The sequence below is a fragment of the Cicer arietinum genome, chromosome 4 (genome assembly GCF_000331145.2).
Source record: "Cicer arietinum cultivar CDC Frontier isolate Library 1 chromosome 4, Cicar.CDCFrontier_v2.0, whole genome shotgun sequence".
Classification (NCBI taxonomy): Eukaryota; Viridiplantae; Streptophyta; class Magnoliopsida; order Fabales; family Fabaceae; genus Cicer; species Cicer arietinum.
In genome coordinates this window covers 5498766-5518191 of record NC_021163.2, presented here as the reverse complement: position 1 = coordinate 5518191, position 19426 = coordinate 5498766, and the positions used below count along the sequence as shown (strand labels likewise).

The 19426-nt window shown below is 32.3% G+C and overlaps 2 protein-coding genes across 6 annotated transcripts in view; both read right to left on the bottom strand.

Annotated features, from left to right (window-relative positions):
• Positions 1 to 480: 480 nt before the first annotated feature.
• LOC101501274 (protein ALWAYS EARLY 2) lies at positions 481 to 12484 on the bottom strand. 5 transcript variants are annotated; one of them, XM_012714520.3, is made up of 20 exons: positions 12247 to 12484; positions 11852 to 11895; positions 11073 to 11189; positions 10723 to 10821; positions 10496 to 10558; positions 10054 to 10131; positions 9477 to 9645; positions 7587 to 7846; positions 7061 to 7439; positions 6821 to 6898; positions 6451 to 6710; positions 4829 to 5113; positions 4546 to 4727; positions 4152 to 4434; positions 3432 to 3626; positions 2868 to 3017; positions 2523 to 2663; positions 2221 to 2436; positions 1583 to 1873; positions 481 to 910 (listed from the first exon to the last, which is right to left on the bottom strand). In XM_012714520.3, exons 3-20 carry the CDS (start codon positions 11172 to 11174, stop codon positions 746 to 748), a joined length of 3396 nt encoding a protein of 1131 aa, XP_012569974.1. In that variant the 5' UTR covers positions 11175 to 11189; positions 11852 to 11895; positions 12247 to 12484; the 3' UTR covers positions 481 to 745. The 5 variants fall into 5 exon arrangements, with proteins under 5 accessions (XP_012569974.1, XP_004495722.1, XP_004495724.1 ...); XM_004495665.4 differs by lacking the exon at positions 11852 to 11895; XM_004495667.4 differs by lacking the exon at positions 11852 to 11895 and having other exon boundaries at positions 3471 to 3626.
• Positions 12485 to 16404: 3920 nt separating this feature from the next.
• LOC101502002 (probable linoleate 9S-lipoxygenase 5) overlaps positions 16405 to 19426 on the bottom strand; it is a 6890-nt gene continuing 3868 nt past the window's right edge. Inside the window, exons 3-9 of the mRNA XM_004495668.4 lie at positions 19292 to 19426; positions 18842 to 19180; positions 18630 to 18715; positions 18343 to 18450; positions 17946 to 18250; positions 17585 to 17848; positions 16405 to 17418 (exon numbers count right to left, since the gene is read on the bottom strand). The exon at positions 19292 to 19426 is cut by the window's right edge and continues 106 nt beyond it. Coding sequence (XP_004495725.1) covers positions 16665 to 17418; positions 17585 to 17848; positions 17946 to 18250; positions 18343 to 18450; positions 18630 to 18715; positions 18842 to 19180; positions 19292 to 19426 — 1991 coding nt within the window. The 3' untranslated portion in view covers positions 16405 to 16664. The remainder of the gene's footprint in view (positions 17419 to 17584; positions 17849 to 17945; positions 18251 to 18342; positions 18451 to 18629; positions 18716 to 18841; positions 19181 to 19291) is intronic.

Below are 19426 nucleotides of genomic sequence, written 5' to 3'. Positions count from 1 at the left end.
TAGTCTACATTGAAGTTAGACCCTTGAGTGGAGACAAGACAATCTTTACAATTGCTCCAGAGAAAAACCTTCACTCTGAGGCGGTATCTTCAATAATTACCTTAGGGTTCAATCGACCACTTGTTATCTTTCGCAAAGACTATATAAAAAAAATCTTAGATTATTATAAAGAAATAATATAAATTGTAATATTTTTTTATATAAAATAACTTTTAATATTAATCTTTAATGTTTTTTTTATCAAAGTTGATTTGTCATATGGGATTTTTGGTTAGAACTTAGAAGTAGTAATGCATGTTTTGGTTAAGTGTGTGCCCAATGAATAAAAAATATAAGAATTAGTTTATTTCCAAAATAAGCTACTTTTTAACAAAAGTCTGTCATCTTTTACATTAAAAAAGTCTTTCATCTTTTATACCAAAAACAAAAATCTGTCAATTTCGCACAAATAAATAGTCTGAAAATTATTTCTAACGAGAGTGACCGAAAGACAATAATTTTTTATTAAATGGCTACAAATATTTAATAATTTTGGGTTTTAATATGTTAAATTAAATACTTATTTTTTTCATAAAAATGACAAATTACGAAAGGGCGAGTGGCTCCTATGTTTTTTTTTTGGGTACACTGGCTAGTGGCTCCTATGTTGTTTTTTGGTACATTGGCGCGGAGCTCCTATGTGATACGAACTAAATAGTTCAGCATCCTATATACATCTAAATATATTGTAGAGAAAAAACAAAGTCTAAGTAGGGATGAGGGCTAAGATTTGGGTCTTAATTCTTCCCACGCACATTTGAACTTCTCTGTAAATAGAAAGGTTTTGAGGACAGCACGGTTGCAGGCTGGTAACGGCCGAATCTAATATCCGAGCCACATCTGAAGGAGGGTATAGTCGTTCAGTACAACTCTGCAAGTTAAACCATAAAATGTTAATTTTGTAAAGCAAAGTTTATTGAATAATGCAAACCAGTAAACTATTTAAAAATGAGTTGTTATTTTGACACAATTTGACATAAAATTCAACAAACAATTTCGATGGTTAACGCAGTTAAAATATGTAACTAGTTACATTCAGTATATGGTTAATAATTATTATAATATGATGTTGCTCCTCGTGAACTATCCATTGTACACGATTAACCTCAAATTTTAATGCCATTAACCACGACTTTGGTGTTTAAATATACATATATATTCATTAATCATCCAAATTGTGTTCCAAGTAAACAAGATTGTTAGACATTCAAATATACACGATATTCATTAACCATGATTCGGGTTCAAATATACACCTTAAAACCGTGGTTAATTGTGTTATGTTGAAGATTAATGAGTTGAAACACCTTATTATATAACCACTGACTGAACGTAATTAAATGTGATTGAACTGCATTAACCATCTAACTCGTCGAATTTTAGGTCAAATTTGTGCCAAATTAGCATTTCTATTTCGAAAATAGATGCACGATTCCAAAGATGCGCTGTTGAAAACTCTATTAAAGTGTATGAAAATAACACGTTAACTTTACAATCAGATGGGGAAATTATGAATGGGCAGCGTTTCACATGTCTTACTTACCTGTATCATAGCTAATGTAGCAAGACATGAAGTGATGAGCTCTGATGGAATATCAATATCATCTCCGTCAGCATCTTTATGCAGTTTTGGACCAGATGCATCATTACTTAAAGGCTCTGATGCTCTGTAAGTTGACTGATTATGATGATAAGAACTGCCATTTGCTTGACCTTGGGACCTTATCACAGGTAACCTGTATTTGGAGGACAACTGCTGCGAATCAATAGAATTGAACGACTGCCAAATCCTCGTGATAGCATCTTCACCTCCCTTTGTAGCTTGAGACCATGCCTGAATTATAGAATAAAAAAGTGTCAAAAGTTCTTTAATTAGAAGGATAGAGCTTGAATGATCTTTAAGGTGTGATGTGTTCCATTACACAGCCTAGAGTTTTAAGTCTACTATGTTCATTCTATGATTCTAAGATTTGTGGCTAAACAAACAAACTTCGTTGCTTATAATTTAATAATAAGGAAATGCTGGATCATGAACAATGAGAATAATTTGCTAGGATAAAGAACGGATATTTGTTCAAGTCACCAAATTGGAGAGGTAACAAGATGTGAAAAGAACATTTATGTATAGTTCATAATGTCTGCAAAACCAGAGGGGGCATAAGATCCTCAGACCATCCATACCTGAGATGCAGCATCAACCATTGCATGTGCCCGTAGCCTGGATCCTTTAATGATTTCAATGACAGTTGACCCAGACTCTTGTGCTAAAGAACTATCCAACAACACACCAGGAAGATCATCATGAACTTCGAAATTTGCTTTGGGCTTCATCCATGGTGGCAGAGAGTTGCCTGGGTAGGTATTGCGTTGCCTCAACTGAAGCATGGTATCAGAAACCTGAAAAATGTATAACCAATCAAACGTTGCTTCAAAGCTAATGCAGAATGTTGTAATGAAATAAATAATCAAAGGAAGCCACATGCCTGTCCACTGGCTTCCTTTAGCTCTACCAGTACCGTGGCGTAATGCTTCTTGAAAGCTTCAGAATCTTTCAAACACTCTATACCATTTTGGTTTTCCAATATGCCATTATTTGCATTTCGAAGCTCTATTAACAGTGTCTCCTGTAAGAGCAGCTGAAAAAGTCAGAACAAGACCATCTATAACCAAGGAAAGCATAGATATAAAGATAGATGAATCCAATTAAGAATTGTAAATCACCTAGATGAAAATGGTAAAGGAAAACTGCAAGTTAAACATTTTACTTTTCCAAAAGAACTGCACAAAAAAGTATTAATTTTGGAGCATAAAATATAAGGGGGAAAAACCTTTTTATCAAGAGCACGCTTTAGTTCAGAGAGTGCATTTATATCAGCTTCTTTAGCTTGATGCTGCAATACCTTGCACGGTGGAGCACAAGCTTCTTGTGCACAGAGGTTATCAATATTTGCCTGGGCAACGTCATGGTTTGCATCCCCCTGTAAGATTTTACGGAAATTATGAAATAAAAATTATTTGCATAACACATAATGGTTCAATGTTACATCAACATTGCCATGGCAGTGGAAATTTGGATCAATAAACTACGTGAAAAGGATGGAAGATTCAACAGAACCACTACAAGACCTTTATTAAGTCATTACTTAATAAATTCAGATCGTCGTTGGGTAGTTAAAATCATCCAGTTAATCATAGACGTGCAAAGCAATGGGAATGTGTGTCAAGATTTGTCCATCAGGCAAAATCAAAGGAACAAAACTTAAAATCGGTCACTAAAAATAGTAACTATAATGTATAAATTATTATGAAGTAAAAACATAAGCACCAAAAGCATAATTCTGAGGCATTATTTTAATTCACATTGATAATTTGATACTTGTTAGCAATCTAACCTTTCCTTGCTTTACTGAAGCACTTGAAGAGGGATGTACCTTCGCAGGTGAAGCATGCATTTCACATCCCACAAAACTTGAACTACCATTAATATGTGGTTCTATAGTCATAAACGAGGCTTTTCTGGCACCAAACTGTCTCCTCAAAGCTTCTGGCATATTATCTAATGGATTCAAAGGCATGCAATCAATGTCCTGAACCAAAAACTCCACTCATCAATAACAGGAAAATTTGGAAAACGTTAAAAGATTTAAAGAATATCACGCTAATTTTCTTCAATTAAAAGAAATATATAAAGCTTTAGATTGTTTGTTTTTAGTATATACACATAAAGGTCATTTATCAAGGCAATTTCCTTCAAATGGGACTGAAAAAAAAAACCAATTTATGAGAGGAAAGGAGGCCTTGACACAATGGTTAGAGTTTATCATGATGTATCCTAAAGGTCACAGGTTAAAGTGTTGGAATTAACATCTAACAAATGCAAGGTAATGCCGACTTCTATAAACCTAGAGTGGGTTAGACTTTTCTCTAGACACAATGCACAACAGATTAGCACAAGGCACCACTTCTTATTGTTTACTATTATTACAGTATTACAGCACGAGGCATATAATATATACTAATATACTAATTAAGATGACTTTGATCATAGCTTTTAAACTACCTTTGAAGAACTGCTAAAAAAATTAAAAATATATAATAATAAATCATATTACCATGATGAATTCAACTCCTAATTCAGGACGGTCGAACTGAATCCTGCACTTGTCATGGTCAACTGTAAGCACACTACCATCATGAATCTCTCTGGTTTTGGGGTGAATGGCAATTACTCGTTGTCCAACATATAACGGTTTCGCCAAATCTGTCGGAAGTCCATCTCTTACACCAGCACGCAGCTCAGAATAATGTTTCCTCACTGATTCTCGATACTGTTCAAGTTTTTGTCTTTCTTCACGTAAAAAGTGTTCAGAAAACCTGCGTGGTTTGCCAAGGGAACTGCAGAAACAAGTGAAACACGGCAATGTCAAGTAAGTCCTTTACAATTACATACTTAACTATTTACAAGGTTTAGCTGAAAAATTTAGTAACCACAACTGAATTTTGAACCTTTTTATGACACTCCACTCAACACGAGTTAGCCTTGGGATATTCCCTAGTCCAACATGATTTAAGTACTCCACAAATTCTCTTTTGGCGAACCATGGATAATCAAGTGCGCTGTAAAACCATTCAAAAGTAAACCATCTGCGAACCAAAGAAGATGACAAGCAACTAGAAAGCTTCTTTTCCTGCAAGTTAAAAAGGAAATTATAATATTTTAACAAAAATAACCTTAACCCCTCAAAGCTTTAGAAGGCAGAATCAAATTAAATTAGGAAAAAGCTTGTACCATTGGGGTAAAGTACTTATTAGGTTGACCTTTCAATACATTCTCAGAGGACTTCTCTTTAGGCATGGATGGTCTCTGAAAAATCATCTTGCGTCTACTTCTTTGTTTAGTCGGTGAACTAACTTCACTTAAGAGTGGAACTTCAGCAGTTGATACTGCCAAATCTTTCTGATCACCACCGAGGGAGTTCACTGATGGTTTGATCATCTTTGATTGTTTCGGTGAGGTAAAAACCTGATCAGTGTATTTTCCTTTAATCACCGGTTTGTTATCATCGTCTACAGCCTACAGAAAATGTGCAACAACTTTGATAAGTACATTATAACTATGTCCAAGCATCATCTAAAATTAGAGAAGATAAAAACATTTGGACATATACTTCCCCAGCAAGTATTTATAACCAGAAATTACAATCAGAATCTTAACTGTTGCTTGAGCAAAAAACAGAGAGAAGAGACAAGGAACCTAATGTGGTTCAATCTACAACAAACTATAGACCTATATCAACAGGCCTAAAAAACGAATAATGGTCAATGATAACCACTTAGCAATTAAAGCTCAATCCCAACGCACACCCAAACACTCCCTGTGACTAAAATTTACAGTATTTTATGAACAAACTATTGATTTCACAATATGTAGGATGGCTGTGGACTTGCATATATAAGCACGGACCCTCTGCTTCAACCGCATAATCTCCTTGAAAATTCATCCATGGGAAAGCTGATTCACTGAGACTTCCCACCAGATAGCTATCATTGGAAAAGAGAGACGTCTATGCCATCAACTGAGGAAAAATAAAGGTGAATTGGGTTGTTGTAAACAGTATTGACGCAATTCAAATGGTGCCTATGGGTTATAATGGGTATGGTGGACTGAAAGAAAATACACTACCTAATGTCAGAAAAAACATTTTCAAAGACATGTGCCCAACCATTGGCCGGTTTAAGGAAACATGGACATGCATTTCGAAATGCAAAAAGTGGCTAGAGATCTGACTGAATGCACCCAGGAGAAAGATTGCACCAAAATGGAGCATGCGGGCACAAGCTTCATCCATTCAGGCTGAAACTGAGTGTGTGGGTGTCAGCTCCAAGTGACTCTGAATTCTGATGGCGATGACAGACGTAAAAGTCATTGGAAAATATCTTTGAAGTGGTAGCAGTGGTGGGAAAATCATTTCAAACATGTCGGAAAATGCACAACAGAGGAGATCATAGTGAAAAAGGTAATAAAAAGAAAAATTCGGAAAGAAAAAATGTCTCACGTATGTGGGTGGCTGTTAAAAAGAATGGAGTTTGAAATTTAGTAGAGTTCCAAACTTTGGAGAACAGCATAATACAGACAGACAGGTTTTTGGAAGATGATATTTTAATATTGAGATAGATATTATGTTATTTTCATATCATCTTCTAACACTTTTTTGTATACCTAAACATGTATTTACTGTTATAGTTTATAAAATATTGTCCAATATTTCCTTTGTATACATAAAAGGTATTTTTTGTAAGAGAAAATGCTAGTTTGGAGTACAAGAAATGTTGCTTTAGAGAAATAATTAGTGAACCAAACACAATGTAAAATCTGCTGGATAAAACAATTAAGGAATAAACTATACTTACCTTTGAAACCATGGACTTTTGCTTTCTTTTCCATGTTCTATCAGCAAACGGAAGCTGCTCTTTTGATTCAGAGAGAATATTGGTATCATTTGCTATATCCTTTCCGAGTTTAGATTTTTTGGAGGTTGAAGTGTCAGCTCCAGGGACTGCGCAGAGTTTAACTTTATTTCTCTTATGACTTGTTGATGTTGCTTCGGGTAAAGCAGACTTATCATCTTTATCAACAGTCATTCTTTCTCCCTTCAACGGGACAGATGATTCTAGATGGGCAAGGAAGAGTTGAATAATCAATTAAAAGAATTTTGACAGGTGTTTGTGTGTCTCCCCTACACTTATACCTTTTAAAGTATGTCAATGACTTTATTCTTACCGGATTCAACTATAGATGTCGGCATCATTAGAGAGAGATCAGCCAAAGTTTGCAAAGCATTCAAGGCGTGGATTTCATCTAGTTGATAAAGTAATAAAATATTGTCAATTTAGAGAGATAAATGAAAATTTATATTTTATGCAAAAGTCCAACCATTAACCTTGTCCCCAGGTTAAGGCAGGAAAAGGAATTATAAGTTGCATAAACAATTTGCATAGATATCTCTAGCGCCAGAATTACCTCCAAAAAAGAGTTTTTTGTTTCTTTTCCGCTGACTTGTTGGAGTGAATTGCTCAAACTTTTCATTAATAACCTCCATATTCTTTTCCTTCAAATTCAAAGAACGAAAACTAAGTCCTTCTTCAGTGCCGCTGCATGCTTCTCCTCCATCATCAAGCTGATAATTTCCAACATTTTTCACTCTCTCTTTCTTTCTGTAATTTTTTTCTCCCTTCCGAAGAACTTCACCGGTGCCCCTGCCTTCCATATCCATCAAGGAACCGGTATCTTTAACATATTCTCCATTTTCAGCTCCCCTACTTTCTATACTACCTTCCAAAAACTCTTCATCCACGGAAACATCACGAAACTTGGCACGAGCCGTCTTAGACATTTGGTTCTAGTTGGAAAAATTACAAAAAAACAAAAATCACTTTTAAAACTACATCATATCAAACATAAGCAAGTTATTCACAAAGATTTCCATAAGATAGTATTTGAATGCTAGCGCTTATTCACACATTCAGAACATTTACTCAGTAAATACCATTCTTTCCCAGCTCTGAACAGGAGAGGACTTCTGTTCTTCTCTCCTATGTGGTGTTCGAGAAACTAGGGGAGAGCTCCCTCTCTGTGCAGCCCTGGTTAATGCCAAAGCTACATGTGCAACTTCGTCATCATTAGCATCAACAGTGGACTTCAGGCTTCTTTTATTAGGTGAAACATAATTCTCCCTATCATCTTGCTTGTAAGAGTGGTAAACTGGGACTCGGGGTGTCCTTTTCCCAACAGCACGAGGTTGAATACCTGATTAATTGAATAACCATCAATATTGCAATCCACTGCAGATTATCTTACAAAGTGTGAAAAATGTTGCAAGGAATATGAGCACAACTAACAATTCAGAAAATAAAAATTGCTACTCGTATTTCAATATTTGGGTTGAATGGCGTTGAAATAGGAAATTATTCTGTCTGCACATTTTGTGCTATTTGAAACACAATGGAAGGGAGGGAAAGTTTAAGAAGGGTGTAATTTTATCACTGCTACTACTTAATTTGAAAATTTTAGCCACAAGGAATTTCCACAGATAGGAAAGAAAATCCCAATGGGTGCATGATCAGATCGCTGTGAAATACCAGACTTCATTGAGAAAGTAATGCAAACTCTTAAATTTCAACATAACAACTTCTCTTGATGATAGCACTTGACATCAGCTGAATCACAACTTAATTCCAATTATTCATTGGGGAAAAAATTGCAGATATCAGACACGAGCTAACATAAACCATGGTAAAATTAATAAACTTCATTCTCTCCTCTGATTCGGATATGGTTAGCGTCAGAAATCAAGTACCCCAAAAGCTCAAGTTGGTAAGTCTAAGCTGACATGATTTATATATCTAAAATACTCCCCGATACCAGTCTTTTGGGTTAGAATTGTGGATAGTAGGCCCATTTGATCATGAGATCTAATTCAATTATTTGCAAGAACGGGGAAGTAAATATCAAAGTCTTGACCATTTGGCCTTTGAGGTTATGATACCATCTCACAGATGAAAGGTCAACTCTCCTAATTTTAAAAGCTTAAGTTTTTAAGTGAAAGTTCATGAATGGTTTTTATATCTAACAGTTGGCACTCCACCGGTACAAAAATAAAGTCCCAACACCTGAAATTTTCTTTCTGATCTGTATGGGACTTTTTTGTAACACCTATTCTATAAAAGATGGTGGAAACTCGAGTTAGGTGGTTTGGGTGTGTAAAGAGGAGACCTGTAGAATCTATAGTAAGGACATTAGACCAAGTGGAGGGTAATCAAATCGCTAGAGACAGAGAAAGATGTAAAAACTATAAGAGAAACTATCAAAAAGACCTAGAGATGAATGAGTTGGATAAAGATGAATGACATTACATTACGACGCCGTTTGATCTATATAGCAGACCCTACTTAATGAGATAAGACTTGATAGTAGTTGTATAGGAGTTTTTTGTCCTAGCAGTGAACATTGCCTGATTGACTTCCATTTCCTACATAACTACTACTTTCAGTTTCAGGGATTTAAACGGAACTTCTGTCGTCCAGGGAAAAAAAACATAAACTGTGGTTGAAAGGTGTTATTAGAAAACTAGGTTTGAGAGAATTTTGGAATTTTGTGAGTAAAATGATACTGAATCTAAAATGAAATTCTTACAGTACAAAAAGCTTTATAAACACAAGCTGAAGGTTATTATAGCTTTGTTTACACTATCTAGTTTTCTTATAACTTAAAACAGTTTCTTCTAATTCTGCAACTGGCATTAGAATATTATATACCATAACTAACTGACTGTGCAGCTTGACTAACAGCTGCTAACTACGCATGGTTTTCTTTTTACATAATGGCAGTTAACTGTGCACTAATTATGCACAAATAAAAAGCAAAAATTGTAATTTACCATCAATGCGTCTCTTCTTCAATAGAGAGAGGCAACCATCACTGGAACTGACAGACTGAGACTGTACAGGATCCTTTGAGACACTAAGCTGAACTTTTTCGCGTTTACGTTTCATAGGTTTTTGAGATCCTGATGCCTCATTGCTCTCCCTTTCACTATCACTCTCTTCCTGTCAATTTCAAATCCAGAAAAATTACAGCTCATAAATACTTACTCAAAGCAAGTTTAACATACCACGGGGGAAAGAGAAAAGTAAATCTGAATTCAGATAAAACTCAACTTCCACAGAAACTAACACGTCACAACAAACATAAGGAGAAATGTAAATCTGAATGTAAGGATAGTTGCTGAAGAAACAGAGATGGAATGATTATACTAAGAAATGAGATCAGACTATCGGGGAAAACAAACGGGAGTACATTTGAAATGTAGTTCTCAACAAAATATTTTCACCCTTCTTTCTAAAATATTTTGCTTTTCTAAAAGATATTTCCATGCCAAAAGCTGGTTAGAAATTTTGTTATGGAAAAAAGAAAGACCTGCAACACAAGGGAAAAATAATGGCGTTCAACCTTACCAGCACATTATAATGATCAGTCATCATTGCAATGAGGCCTACAACAGAAGCTGTTCCTTCTGGTAGAGATAGGTATGCCTGTAAATCAAAACTTGTGGTTTCAATGGCACTTAAAGCAAGAGATCTACACAACATTAACAATTCAGTTCATGTCATGATGAATTGATATCCAATAATGTCTCATTTTAAGCAATAACAGCAACAATAGGAAAAAGAAGGAAAGAGGGGAGGGAAAAAAAAGCCGATGCTTCAATATGTAGAAATTGAACATCAATAAATCAGTTGGAATACTGTCTTCTAACTTTTCTTAGCAAAATCAGTTACGAAAAGAAATGCACACACGTACAGATACAATGCCTAATTTCTTAAACTAAAGGCATAATGCATATAATAAGGCTTGTGAGACGAGACTACAAAATGAGTTACTGCAGTATTGATTTACCCGATTCATATTGTAAAGAGCTTCCACCATTTCAATTGATCTATTCCGTACAGAGGCAGCCACCTGGAAATTCAAATAAATAAATATGAATGGAAGATAATAACAAGAGATGTAATTTAAAATGGTAATGATAATGCTAGGAACATGAAAGAAAAAACTAAAATGTCATTGAATTTTAAAGTGAACAAGCAGGATAGAGACAAAAAAATACCAAAACAAACAGGTACCTTCTTCCAATCTTTCCCATACTTTCTGTATGCTTCATAGAATTGCTCAAGTTCCTCCTTGCTCCACTGAGATCCCAATTTATCAGACAACTTCTTCTTCTGAACATCGAACAGAATTCAACTTTGAGGTTTAAACAGGGGTTGAAATATTGTTCATATTCAGTGTGTACTATAATGGTCAGCAAATATTATTCTGTAAGTAAAACCATAGAACTACCACTTCAATTCCGTTATAAACTTATATGGCAATAATATATGATACCAAGCAGGATGCAGTGATGTTTTTTTTTTTTTGATGTGCCCTATTGCTTCATGTTTCAAAATATAAATGCTATCAAATCAAGATATACCCGATGCTTGTTTTTGTTTGAGTTTACTCTGTCTTTCTCGGGAGAAATATCATTTGTAGAAAATTGCTTATTCACACTTCTAGATTTCCTCGGTGGCGCCATTGGTCCTTTATGTATCTGAACAAAAAGAAATAGTCACTACCAGCAATATGAGCTGAGAAATATTGCATAATAGAAAATAACACATAAATTCCTGTTGGGGGATATTTAATTAACATGTAGGCTAAGATCGGTGTCAATTCCTTCTGCCCCCCTTATTTCCCTTCTCTCCCACTTACATAGTCCAATCATTACCCATTATTTGCATCACTGTTTGGTAGCATTTGGAATTCAAACGAAATGGAATGCAACTAATTGTCCTGTTAATTATCTTCAAAAAGTGAAACAAAAACGCACCATCTTATCAACCTTGCATTCATTCTATTATGTTTTAAAAAATGTACCATATACGGTACAGAACTCATATGTCATGTTCTGTCTTGTTTAATTAGTCTATCAAACGCCATCTTTGAAATGACAAAGATGACACACTCACACGCACCCTACAGATCTCGCATAAATGAAAACAATTAGAGGCGAAAGGTTCAAGTGCATCAACGCAGTTCAAATACTCAATATAATTAAAATTCGTGGATAGGTTAGCATATTGGTACTCGCAATATTTACAGAAAGAGCTGGACAAGTCCAAAGCACATAAATAAATAACAGTTAGAAGTTATACCCCTCCCCGTCTCCCAATTTTAAATCTTAAAACCCAGCATAAGATTTTCGTGATTCACCTCAAACAATTCAAAACTAACAGGATACACACCAATTGAATTCGCTGCAAGATAAATAAAACAAATCAGCAAAGATGCTACACATCTTCTAAGCATAACTTCTCACAATCACATCAGATTTAACAATTTTCTTCATGTTTGTAAAAAAACGTAAAAAGTTGACCCTCACTCACCTAAAAATTAATTTTAAAAAAAAAACCGACAATGAAAAGGAACGATGAATCAAGTGCACTATGAGAAACAAATTACAGCATCAGTCAACTAAAAACGGACACGAAACAGCTTAATTTTAAAAGAAAACCAAGATTATCGTGATAAATCAGAAAGAGGAAACGATAACAAGACCAGATTCATCTAATTAACAAAATCTATAACGTAAATTTTGCAATGATTACCGAAAATCGAACCCTAGCTTACAGATCCGAGTGTGAAACTGGTTATGTGGCTCTTTACCGCTTGTAGGGTTAATCCGATTCCCGGTGAAGCACGAGAAGAGAAGAGGCAGGGTTTAGAGAGAGAGAGAGAGAGAGATAGAGAATGAGAGATAGGGAAAAGAAAAAAGAGGACGTTGCCGCGAAACTTGAATATAAAGGTCTCGTAGCCAATTTTTTTATTTTTTTATTTCTACATCGCGGAATACGATAGAGGAGGGAGAATACGGATTTGTATTGTTATATCATCCACCGAACGCTTATATGACTTGCTCAGATAAACGGTTCATGTTTTACTTCTCATCGGATGTATCTGAACCCTCCGTTGCATACGATTATATTTGAAATTTTAAAAAGGAATCTTGCAGATATTTCCCAAAACTTTTCTACATTGTTGATATCGCCTCGGAGAAATTTGCAAGTTCTTAACTTCAAATTTGCATCATTGGTTTTTTTAAAGTATTTTTATTTTATTATTATTTAAATTAAATTTTAATATGGTTTGTGTACAAAATTAATTTCTATTTTTTTTCACATGAAGTGATTAAACTCACACTTTAAGTGTTAAGAAATATAACTCTAGAAAAGTGGAAAATTTTGAATTTGAACTCAAGTCTTGTATATACATTTTTTACATAAAATGTGTTGATGTTATAATTAGTAATATTTTTTTAGAATTTAATTTATGAAGTGTAAAATATTTTTTATATTATCAATCTTAATTTTTACTATCATTATTTTTAAAGTGATACTCATTAATTATTGTGATAAATTCATAATATATAATTTTTTATACACTATGTAACAATTAAACTTTTTTTTTATATAAATAGAGTGCAAATGCATATTATCTACTTTTCAAGTATGTTTTTACTCTAAATCAATATTCTATTATTTGTTGGACTCTAAAATATTTATCTAAACTATGCTGTCACCCCTTCTATTCATGAGCAAAGTGTAGTGTACTACTAGAGTAGTCTTGGCTACGAAAAAAATTTAATAAGTTGATAATTTTTTTATATTTAGCTGCGTCCAATGAGTTTATTTGTTAAAAATCACTAGAAACATAACAGTTAAAAATTATTACTTAATTGATAATTTTATTTGTTCTATTTTGATTCTTCTAATTTCTTCAACAACTATAAATAGAGTTTTATTAGCAATAAAATATTGTGACAACAGAACTCATAAATAAAATAGATGATATTTCTTGCAAATCAATAAACTGTTTATATTAAAAAAGACATTACTAGTATGTATTTATTACAACATCAATTATATCAATTATAGATGAATTCAACTTGTAAAACTCAATTTTTTTAAATCATTATTGTCATTTATTATTTATTTCTGTAATGCTTTAATTTACATTTTTAATAGATACAAATAATTGTGAAACTTTTTTGGTTATTAATTTAATTTAATTTTTTTTTTATCATACACCTAATAAGTAAACTCACACACTTTTAAATGTAAAAAGTATAGAATTCCATGTTCAAACTCGATAATTTATTTATTAAACTCACACAATTTTTATCATACAGACTAGTAACTAAACTCACATACATTTGTTTATTAGAATTTTAAAAATAAATTAAAATCTAAAAAATAGTATAAACATTAAATTTTTTAGTAATTGTGTTTAGTAATTCTAAAAAAAAACTATTTTTCATAATTAACTTTCAAAAAAGTATGTTTTTATTTATAAAATAATGAAATCACTTTTTTATAATCGATGTAATCACTTTTTCATAATCAATAACAAAACGATTCATATATCTCTCATATATACAAAATACTCTTGTTATAATACTAGTGTAAGAAGTTAAATTTATAAAAAAAGTATTAGATTGTATATCGGATATTTTTATCATATTTATATGTACGTTATTGTTGTTTTATGTTATATTGTGGTTTTGCGTTATTAATTTATGTGTCGTAAATTTATTTAAAAATTTATCTTGTTTTATTTTGGTAGATTTGAATTTACATTCATCGATATATCATAAAATATGTTCAAATGCTAAAATGAGGATAGTATAATCAAATTGATCATGAATTGAGACATTTTATATCTATCATTTTTGAAATCAACAAGATAATAAAAACATGTTAACCGTGCACATAAATATTTTAGAAAACTCACGAGAAATTAATAAAAAAAAAAAATTCTATCAATCAAACTAATTTATTTCGTATAAGGTCAACGATGAAGAATGATCATGTAAAATGATAATATTTAATCTCGTTAATATTTATTGCTCTTCGTTGATATTGATTATATGTCATTTTTAACATAAGTGATACCAACCACATGTTGACAAGATATATGTAAAGTTGAGAAATTGTTTAATTTAGTGATAGCTTTCGTAGTCCCTCACTCCAAAATACTAAGTGAATATTTATCAAAACATTTCAATAAATACATAAAGTATAAACTTAAAACAAACAAAAATATCGTCATGAGATGAAAAAAAAATGTCGCACTAAGACGAGGAAGACAATAATGTCGTACTTAAATGGTAAAATCACAAAACAAAATATATGTAGAAACTACTTATTTTAATAAAAGAAGAAAAACAAATCAGATGATAATTTTAGATAAAAAAAAAAAAACTTTAAATTATATCTCTTTAATAGATAAAAGAAAAATAAGTAAAAATAAAAAAACGGCGTTTCTATTAGCATCCACAGGAATAAACTTGGGAGTTAATTGACCGGATAAGGAAAGATTGTGCTAATAAGTGTTCTCATTTATTAAAAAAAGAAAGTTTTTACAAAATATCACTTTTACAAATTTTAGACATTGAATATAGTCATCCCAAAAATTTGTTTATTTTTTAATTATTTAATAAATGATCCAAAGAGATTTGTTAAAATTTTCCTAAATTTAACAATATACTAAATAAGCTTACAAGTTTTTTGCATTTATAAAAAAAAAACTTATTATCAAAATTTGCAAAAAAGACGAAAAAAATGCAAAAGAAGCAATGTATAGTAGATTTTTAAAGTTATGATTTCCTCAATATTAATACCTAATTTTCGGTCTTTAATGCGGTATTTTGATTTATTATTATATTATGTCGTTTATTTGATTCAAATTAGTTTCAATTCAATATAAATTCACTCAATAATTTTAGTATTTTCAGCGTTACTATTTTGAAAATATCAATATTTCAGACACTTCAATTTTATTATGTTTATAAATTTTGTCACATTTGAATATATATTTCCTGTATTATGATATTAATCTGAATATTATAAATTTATTCACAAATTCATTTATTTTGATTTTAGTTAGTTTAAATTAAATAGTTTTAAATCAATATAACTTTTATCGATGTAAACAAAGAAATGAAGTGCTAAAAGAATTCAAATGAGTGAATCAAGTGTAAAGTGTATCTTACATTGAGTCCATCGGCAGTCATATTAGCTCTACTCCTGAGCTATATTTAATGCACAATCAACAATTTTATGATTGAAGTTAAACAAAATCAAGTTCAGTCGTATTGAAAAATCAATTATTTGTTTCTCTTCTTTTTCTTTCATAGTTATTAAAATTAAAAAAGGCTAAATAAGTTATTGATCTCAATAATACATCGTATTTTGTTTTTTGATCTCTTTAAACAAATTATTTAAATAGTAATCTTAAAAAAAATATCAATAATTTTGATTTCCTTTTTTTTATTTAACTCATCTCAATTTAAAAAATTATAACTTGTGGGAAGAATTGTTATAATGTTCAAACACACATAAAAAATTATTTAAAAATGTCAAACAATACATAATAATGGAGTTAAAAGCATGAATTAAAATTGATGATAGAAAATATTTGAGGGAAAAATATTTAAAGAGTTTTTTTAAAAAGATTAAAAATGATATATTTACATGAATAAAAACTTATTTAATCTTTAAATTAAATAAATTGAACGTGAATGGTACTTATGGCATAGAGTCATGAACTTGAGGTATATAACGCCACTTGAATGAGAATTTTCAAAATCCCATTTTACTACACCAATTTCAAACTAGCATCCCATTTTTTTTTTTCACAAAAGCAAATGGAAGCATAGCTTCTTCTTGAATTGGCTACAAACTAAATGTCATAATTACATTAAGAGATAGAAAAAAAAAAGATACATCTATTCAATAACTATCATCTTTACACAATATATGATAAAATAGAAAAATGAAGCAGAACACTAACAAAACATAAACTATTAATAATTGTATATACAACCAAAATTATAGAAATATTACTTCTATATAAAATAAAAACTTTAGATAAATCAATCTAGAAGTCCATTTAGGAACCAAATGACATGACTCAAATAAAAACTCAAAATACTAAGTTCCCTACCAGTCTCCCACCATTAGCCATATTAAATTGAGATGCTATTAGGAATTCCCTTGCCAGTTAGTCCACTTTCACTAGTACGATATAGCAAAGTGTATGGCATCTTGACCGAACCAAACCTGTTTATGAGTTTCTCATCATTATTCCTTATCTCAATCCTTTCCTCAATTTCAACAAGTTTTTTGTCAAACTTCATAAAAGCCTCCAATGCTTTTTCATCAGAAGTCCAATATGGTGTGTCTCTCTGTCCAAGGTAGACCTCGTCAGAAGAATGCCTAGACAATATTTCCACAAGTGAAATGCCAAGAACCGCTTGAAACTGAGAAGTAATTGTTTTCAAGAAAGCTTTGTCAGGATTTTCTACAAGTTCATTGTACTCTTGAGTTCCTTCTTTAGGCATGAGTCTACGGCTCATTGAAGGACGACTTGGTGGAAAGCCTCCATATGAATATTGTCCAAAGTTGACAGCAGCATGGAGAGCTGAAGCAATCCATATAATGATAGTGCAAGTTTCAATTAGTTCTTCAAGTGTATGCATCTTTGTCCACCAAAGCTCGTCTTTCTTGTCACCGTGACCTTTTTCTCTTATTTCCTTCCACCAAGACTGGAGTTCTGAATCTTTCTTGATTGAGTCATCCTCCTTATAATAAATGGAGCAATAGTCCTTAACCCATGTCTTGATGGCAAACCAAATCTCTAGTCCATCAACAGCATAGGGGTAATCTTCGATCAATAATCGAAGACCGTGCGGGGAACTTGAGTCCCTAATAGCCATTCCTCTGAAAGATGCAATAATTGATCAAAACCAAAATTTTATGACACATAATCCAAGTTATTTGTTTATACTTATTTTGGGATATGTTCTAATGAACTTAGACTTGTTATAAAAAGGGAAAAAAAAAACATATAGTTATTTGCAATGATATTTTTCTTGAATGGTTTTACCGCTTGACAAGATCTTCAGGAAGTGATTGTTCGGGGAAACACCAATCCTTATAAAGAAATGATGAAAACTCCATAGAAAATTTTGATGGAAAAACTGTTGACTCTAGAGCACCACCTGCATTGATGAGGATTTGTCTTGCAAGTCCATTTATATTCATGGTGTCACGAAAGTGAGGATGCAATAGCTTATGAATAGGGTGAAGCATGCTAAGTTGCCTATTTGAAGCTATGATGAATGGCTCAACAACAGCATGAGTATGCAACCTATCATACATGTAAGATATCACAAGTTAATTGCAATAACATATGAAGTAAAACTATGCTTTGTTTAAGGTTTATAATTTAAGGTTAAAAGTCATACCAGTGACTGATAAGTTGATGATAGCCTGAGTCAACTACTCCGACATACGCTTTGGCTAATTGCCAAATAAACTTTTTAACACCTTCCTCAACTGGTAAGTGAACTTCACTAATTGCACCATATTGATCTCCATCAGAATGTGGCAAACTCAACTCAATGGCTAGTGGCTTTAATGTTCCATTATCTTGCAAGAACAAAATTGTTCTGCTAGCATATGTCTTTGTAGAGGTGGAGTTAATCCTCCTTAGGTATGGCATCAATGTATCATGGTGATCTAATATGAACAACCTCTTTTCTCTTATTGCCTATTTAACCAAAAACAAATAAAAAAACTAACTAAGAAACTTCACAAAATTTTGTTGTGAAAACACAACATACTATCAACATTGAAAATTACCTTATCCACGGTGAGTCCATTCAAATTAATGTCAAGGTCTTCTTTGGTTATTTTACTGGATTGATCACCATAGACTTTATGATCTAGCTTGCTTGATGGTGGGAATTTCTGTAGTTATTATTTAGGGGATTATGAGAAAAAATAAGTGATGCAGAATTCTATATTAAGATTTGATATTCATAATAAATGTTTGAAAAGTTCCATTCAACAATTAATAAAGAGGTCTAATTCTTTTGTTTAATCCACAATTATAAAAAAACAAAATAAAAACACTCATACTCACTCACTTGTAGACAACATATTATGACCGGGTTTACACCAGCCAACATCTCCCGAGCAAATTCTTCATCAGTTCTCCATGCAGATTTATCCGCTGCTCCAATATCCAAATCATTAAGAACAAAACTACTAATAATAATAATTTTACAAAATGCATGATTTCCAATGGTCTAATTTGCTAAATAACATGTTGAGTTACTCATGCACATGTTTACATTACCTGCAATCACTTGAGGTAGGGGAAATTTGAGGAAATTTTCTCCATCAGTTCGTAGAATTTCCTTAAACATTTCTCCATGGATGTTATCCCTAACACCCTTAAGTATACTCTGAGGCACCTTAATCCCACCGTAATAGAGTTTATGTACATCATCAAAACTGTCAAACTCATTGGGAGTGCTATCAAATATAGATTCCAGTTCAGGTTTGAGAACTTGAACTATGGATTTCAGCGCATAAGCAAGAAAATCTGACATTTTCAAGTGTTCAAATTTTTCATCCCTCGGAACATAGATCTTTAAGCTATTTTCAATTTTCAGCCTACTCTCATAATTAGGATCTACAAGATAACAACAATATAAATTAATAACTCCACGTAAACAATAAGACATAGATGGATAGGGTCAATTATTAAAGTAGTGTAGAATATAACTTGAATAAAAAGTCTAACCTTTTGCAGGTTTTCTACCCGTTCTGGCTCTACGAGGGTAGGGATATTCGGTAGAACCTCCTAAAATTGGACGAGCATGGTCTTGAACTTTATCTTTATTTCCCAAATCATTGTAGCATGCATAATCATAAATTT

Bases quoted from the DNA above. Each gene is read 5' to 3' on its own strand.
- LOC101501274 (XM_012714520.3), bottom strand. From the start codon at position 11,174: ATGGCGCCACCGAGGAAATCTAGAAGTGTGAATAAGCAATTTTCTACA. The intron at 10,559-10,722 runs GTACCTGTTTGT...TTGAATTTCCAG, and splicing joins ATGGGAAAGATTGGAAGAAG to GTGGCTGCCTCTGTACGGAA. The intron at 3,627-4,151 runs GTAATATGATTT...TTTTTGGTTCAG, and splicing joins TAGGAGTTGAATTCATCATG to GACATTGATTGCATGCCTTT.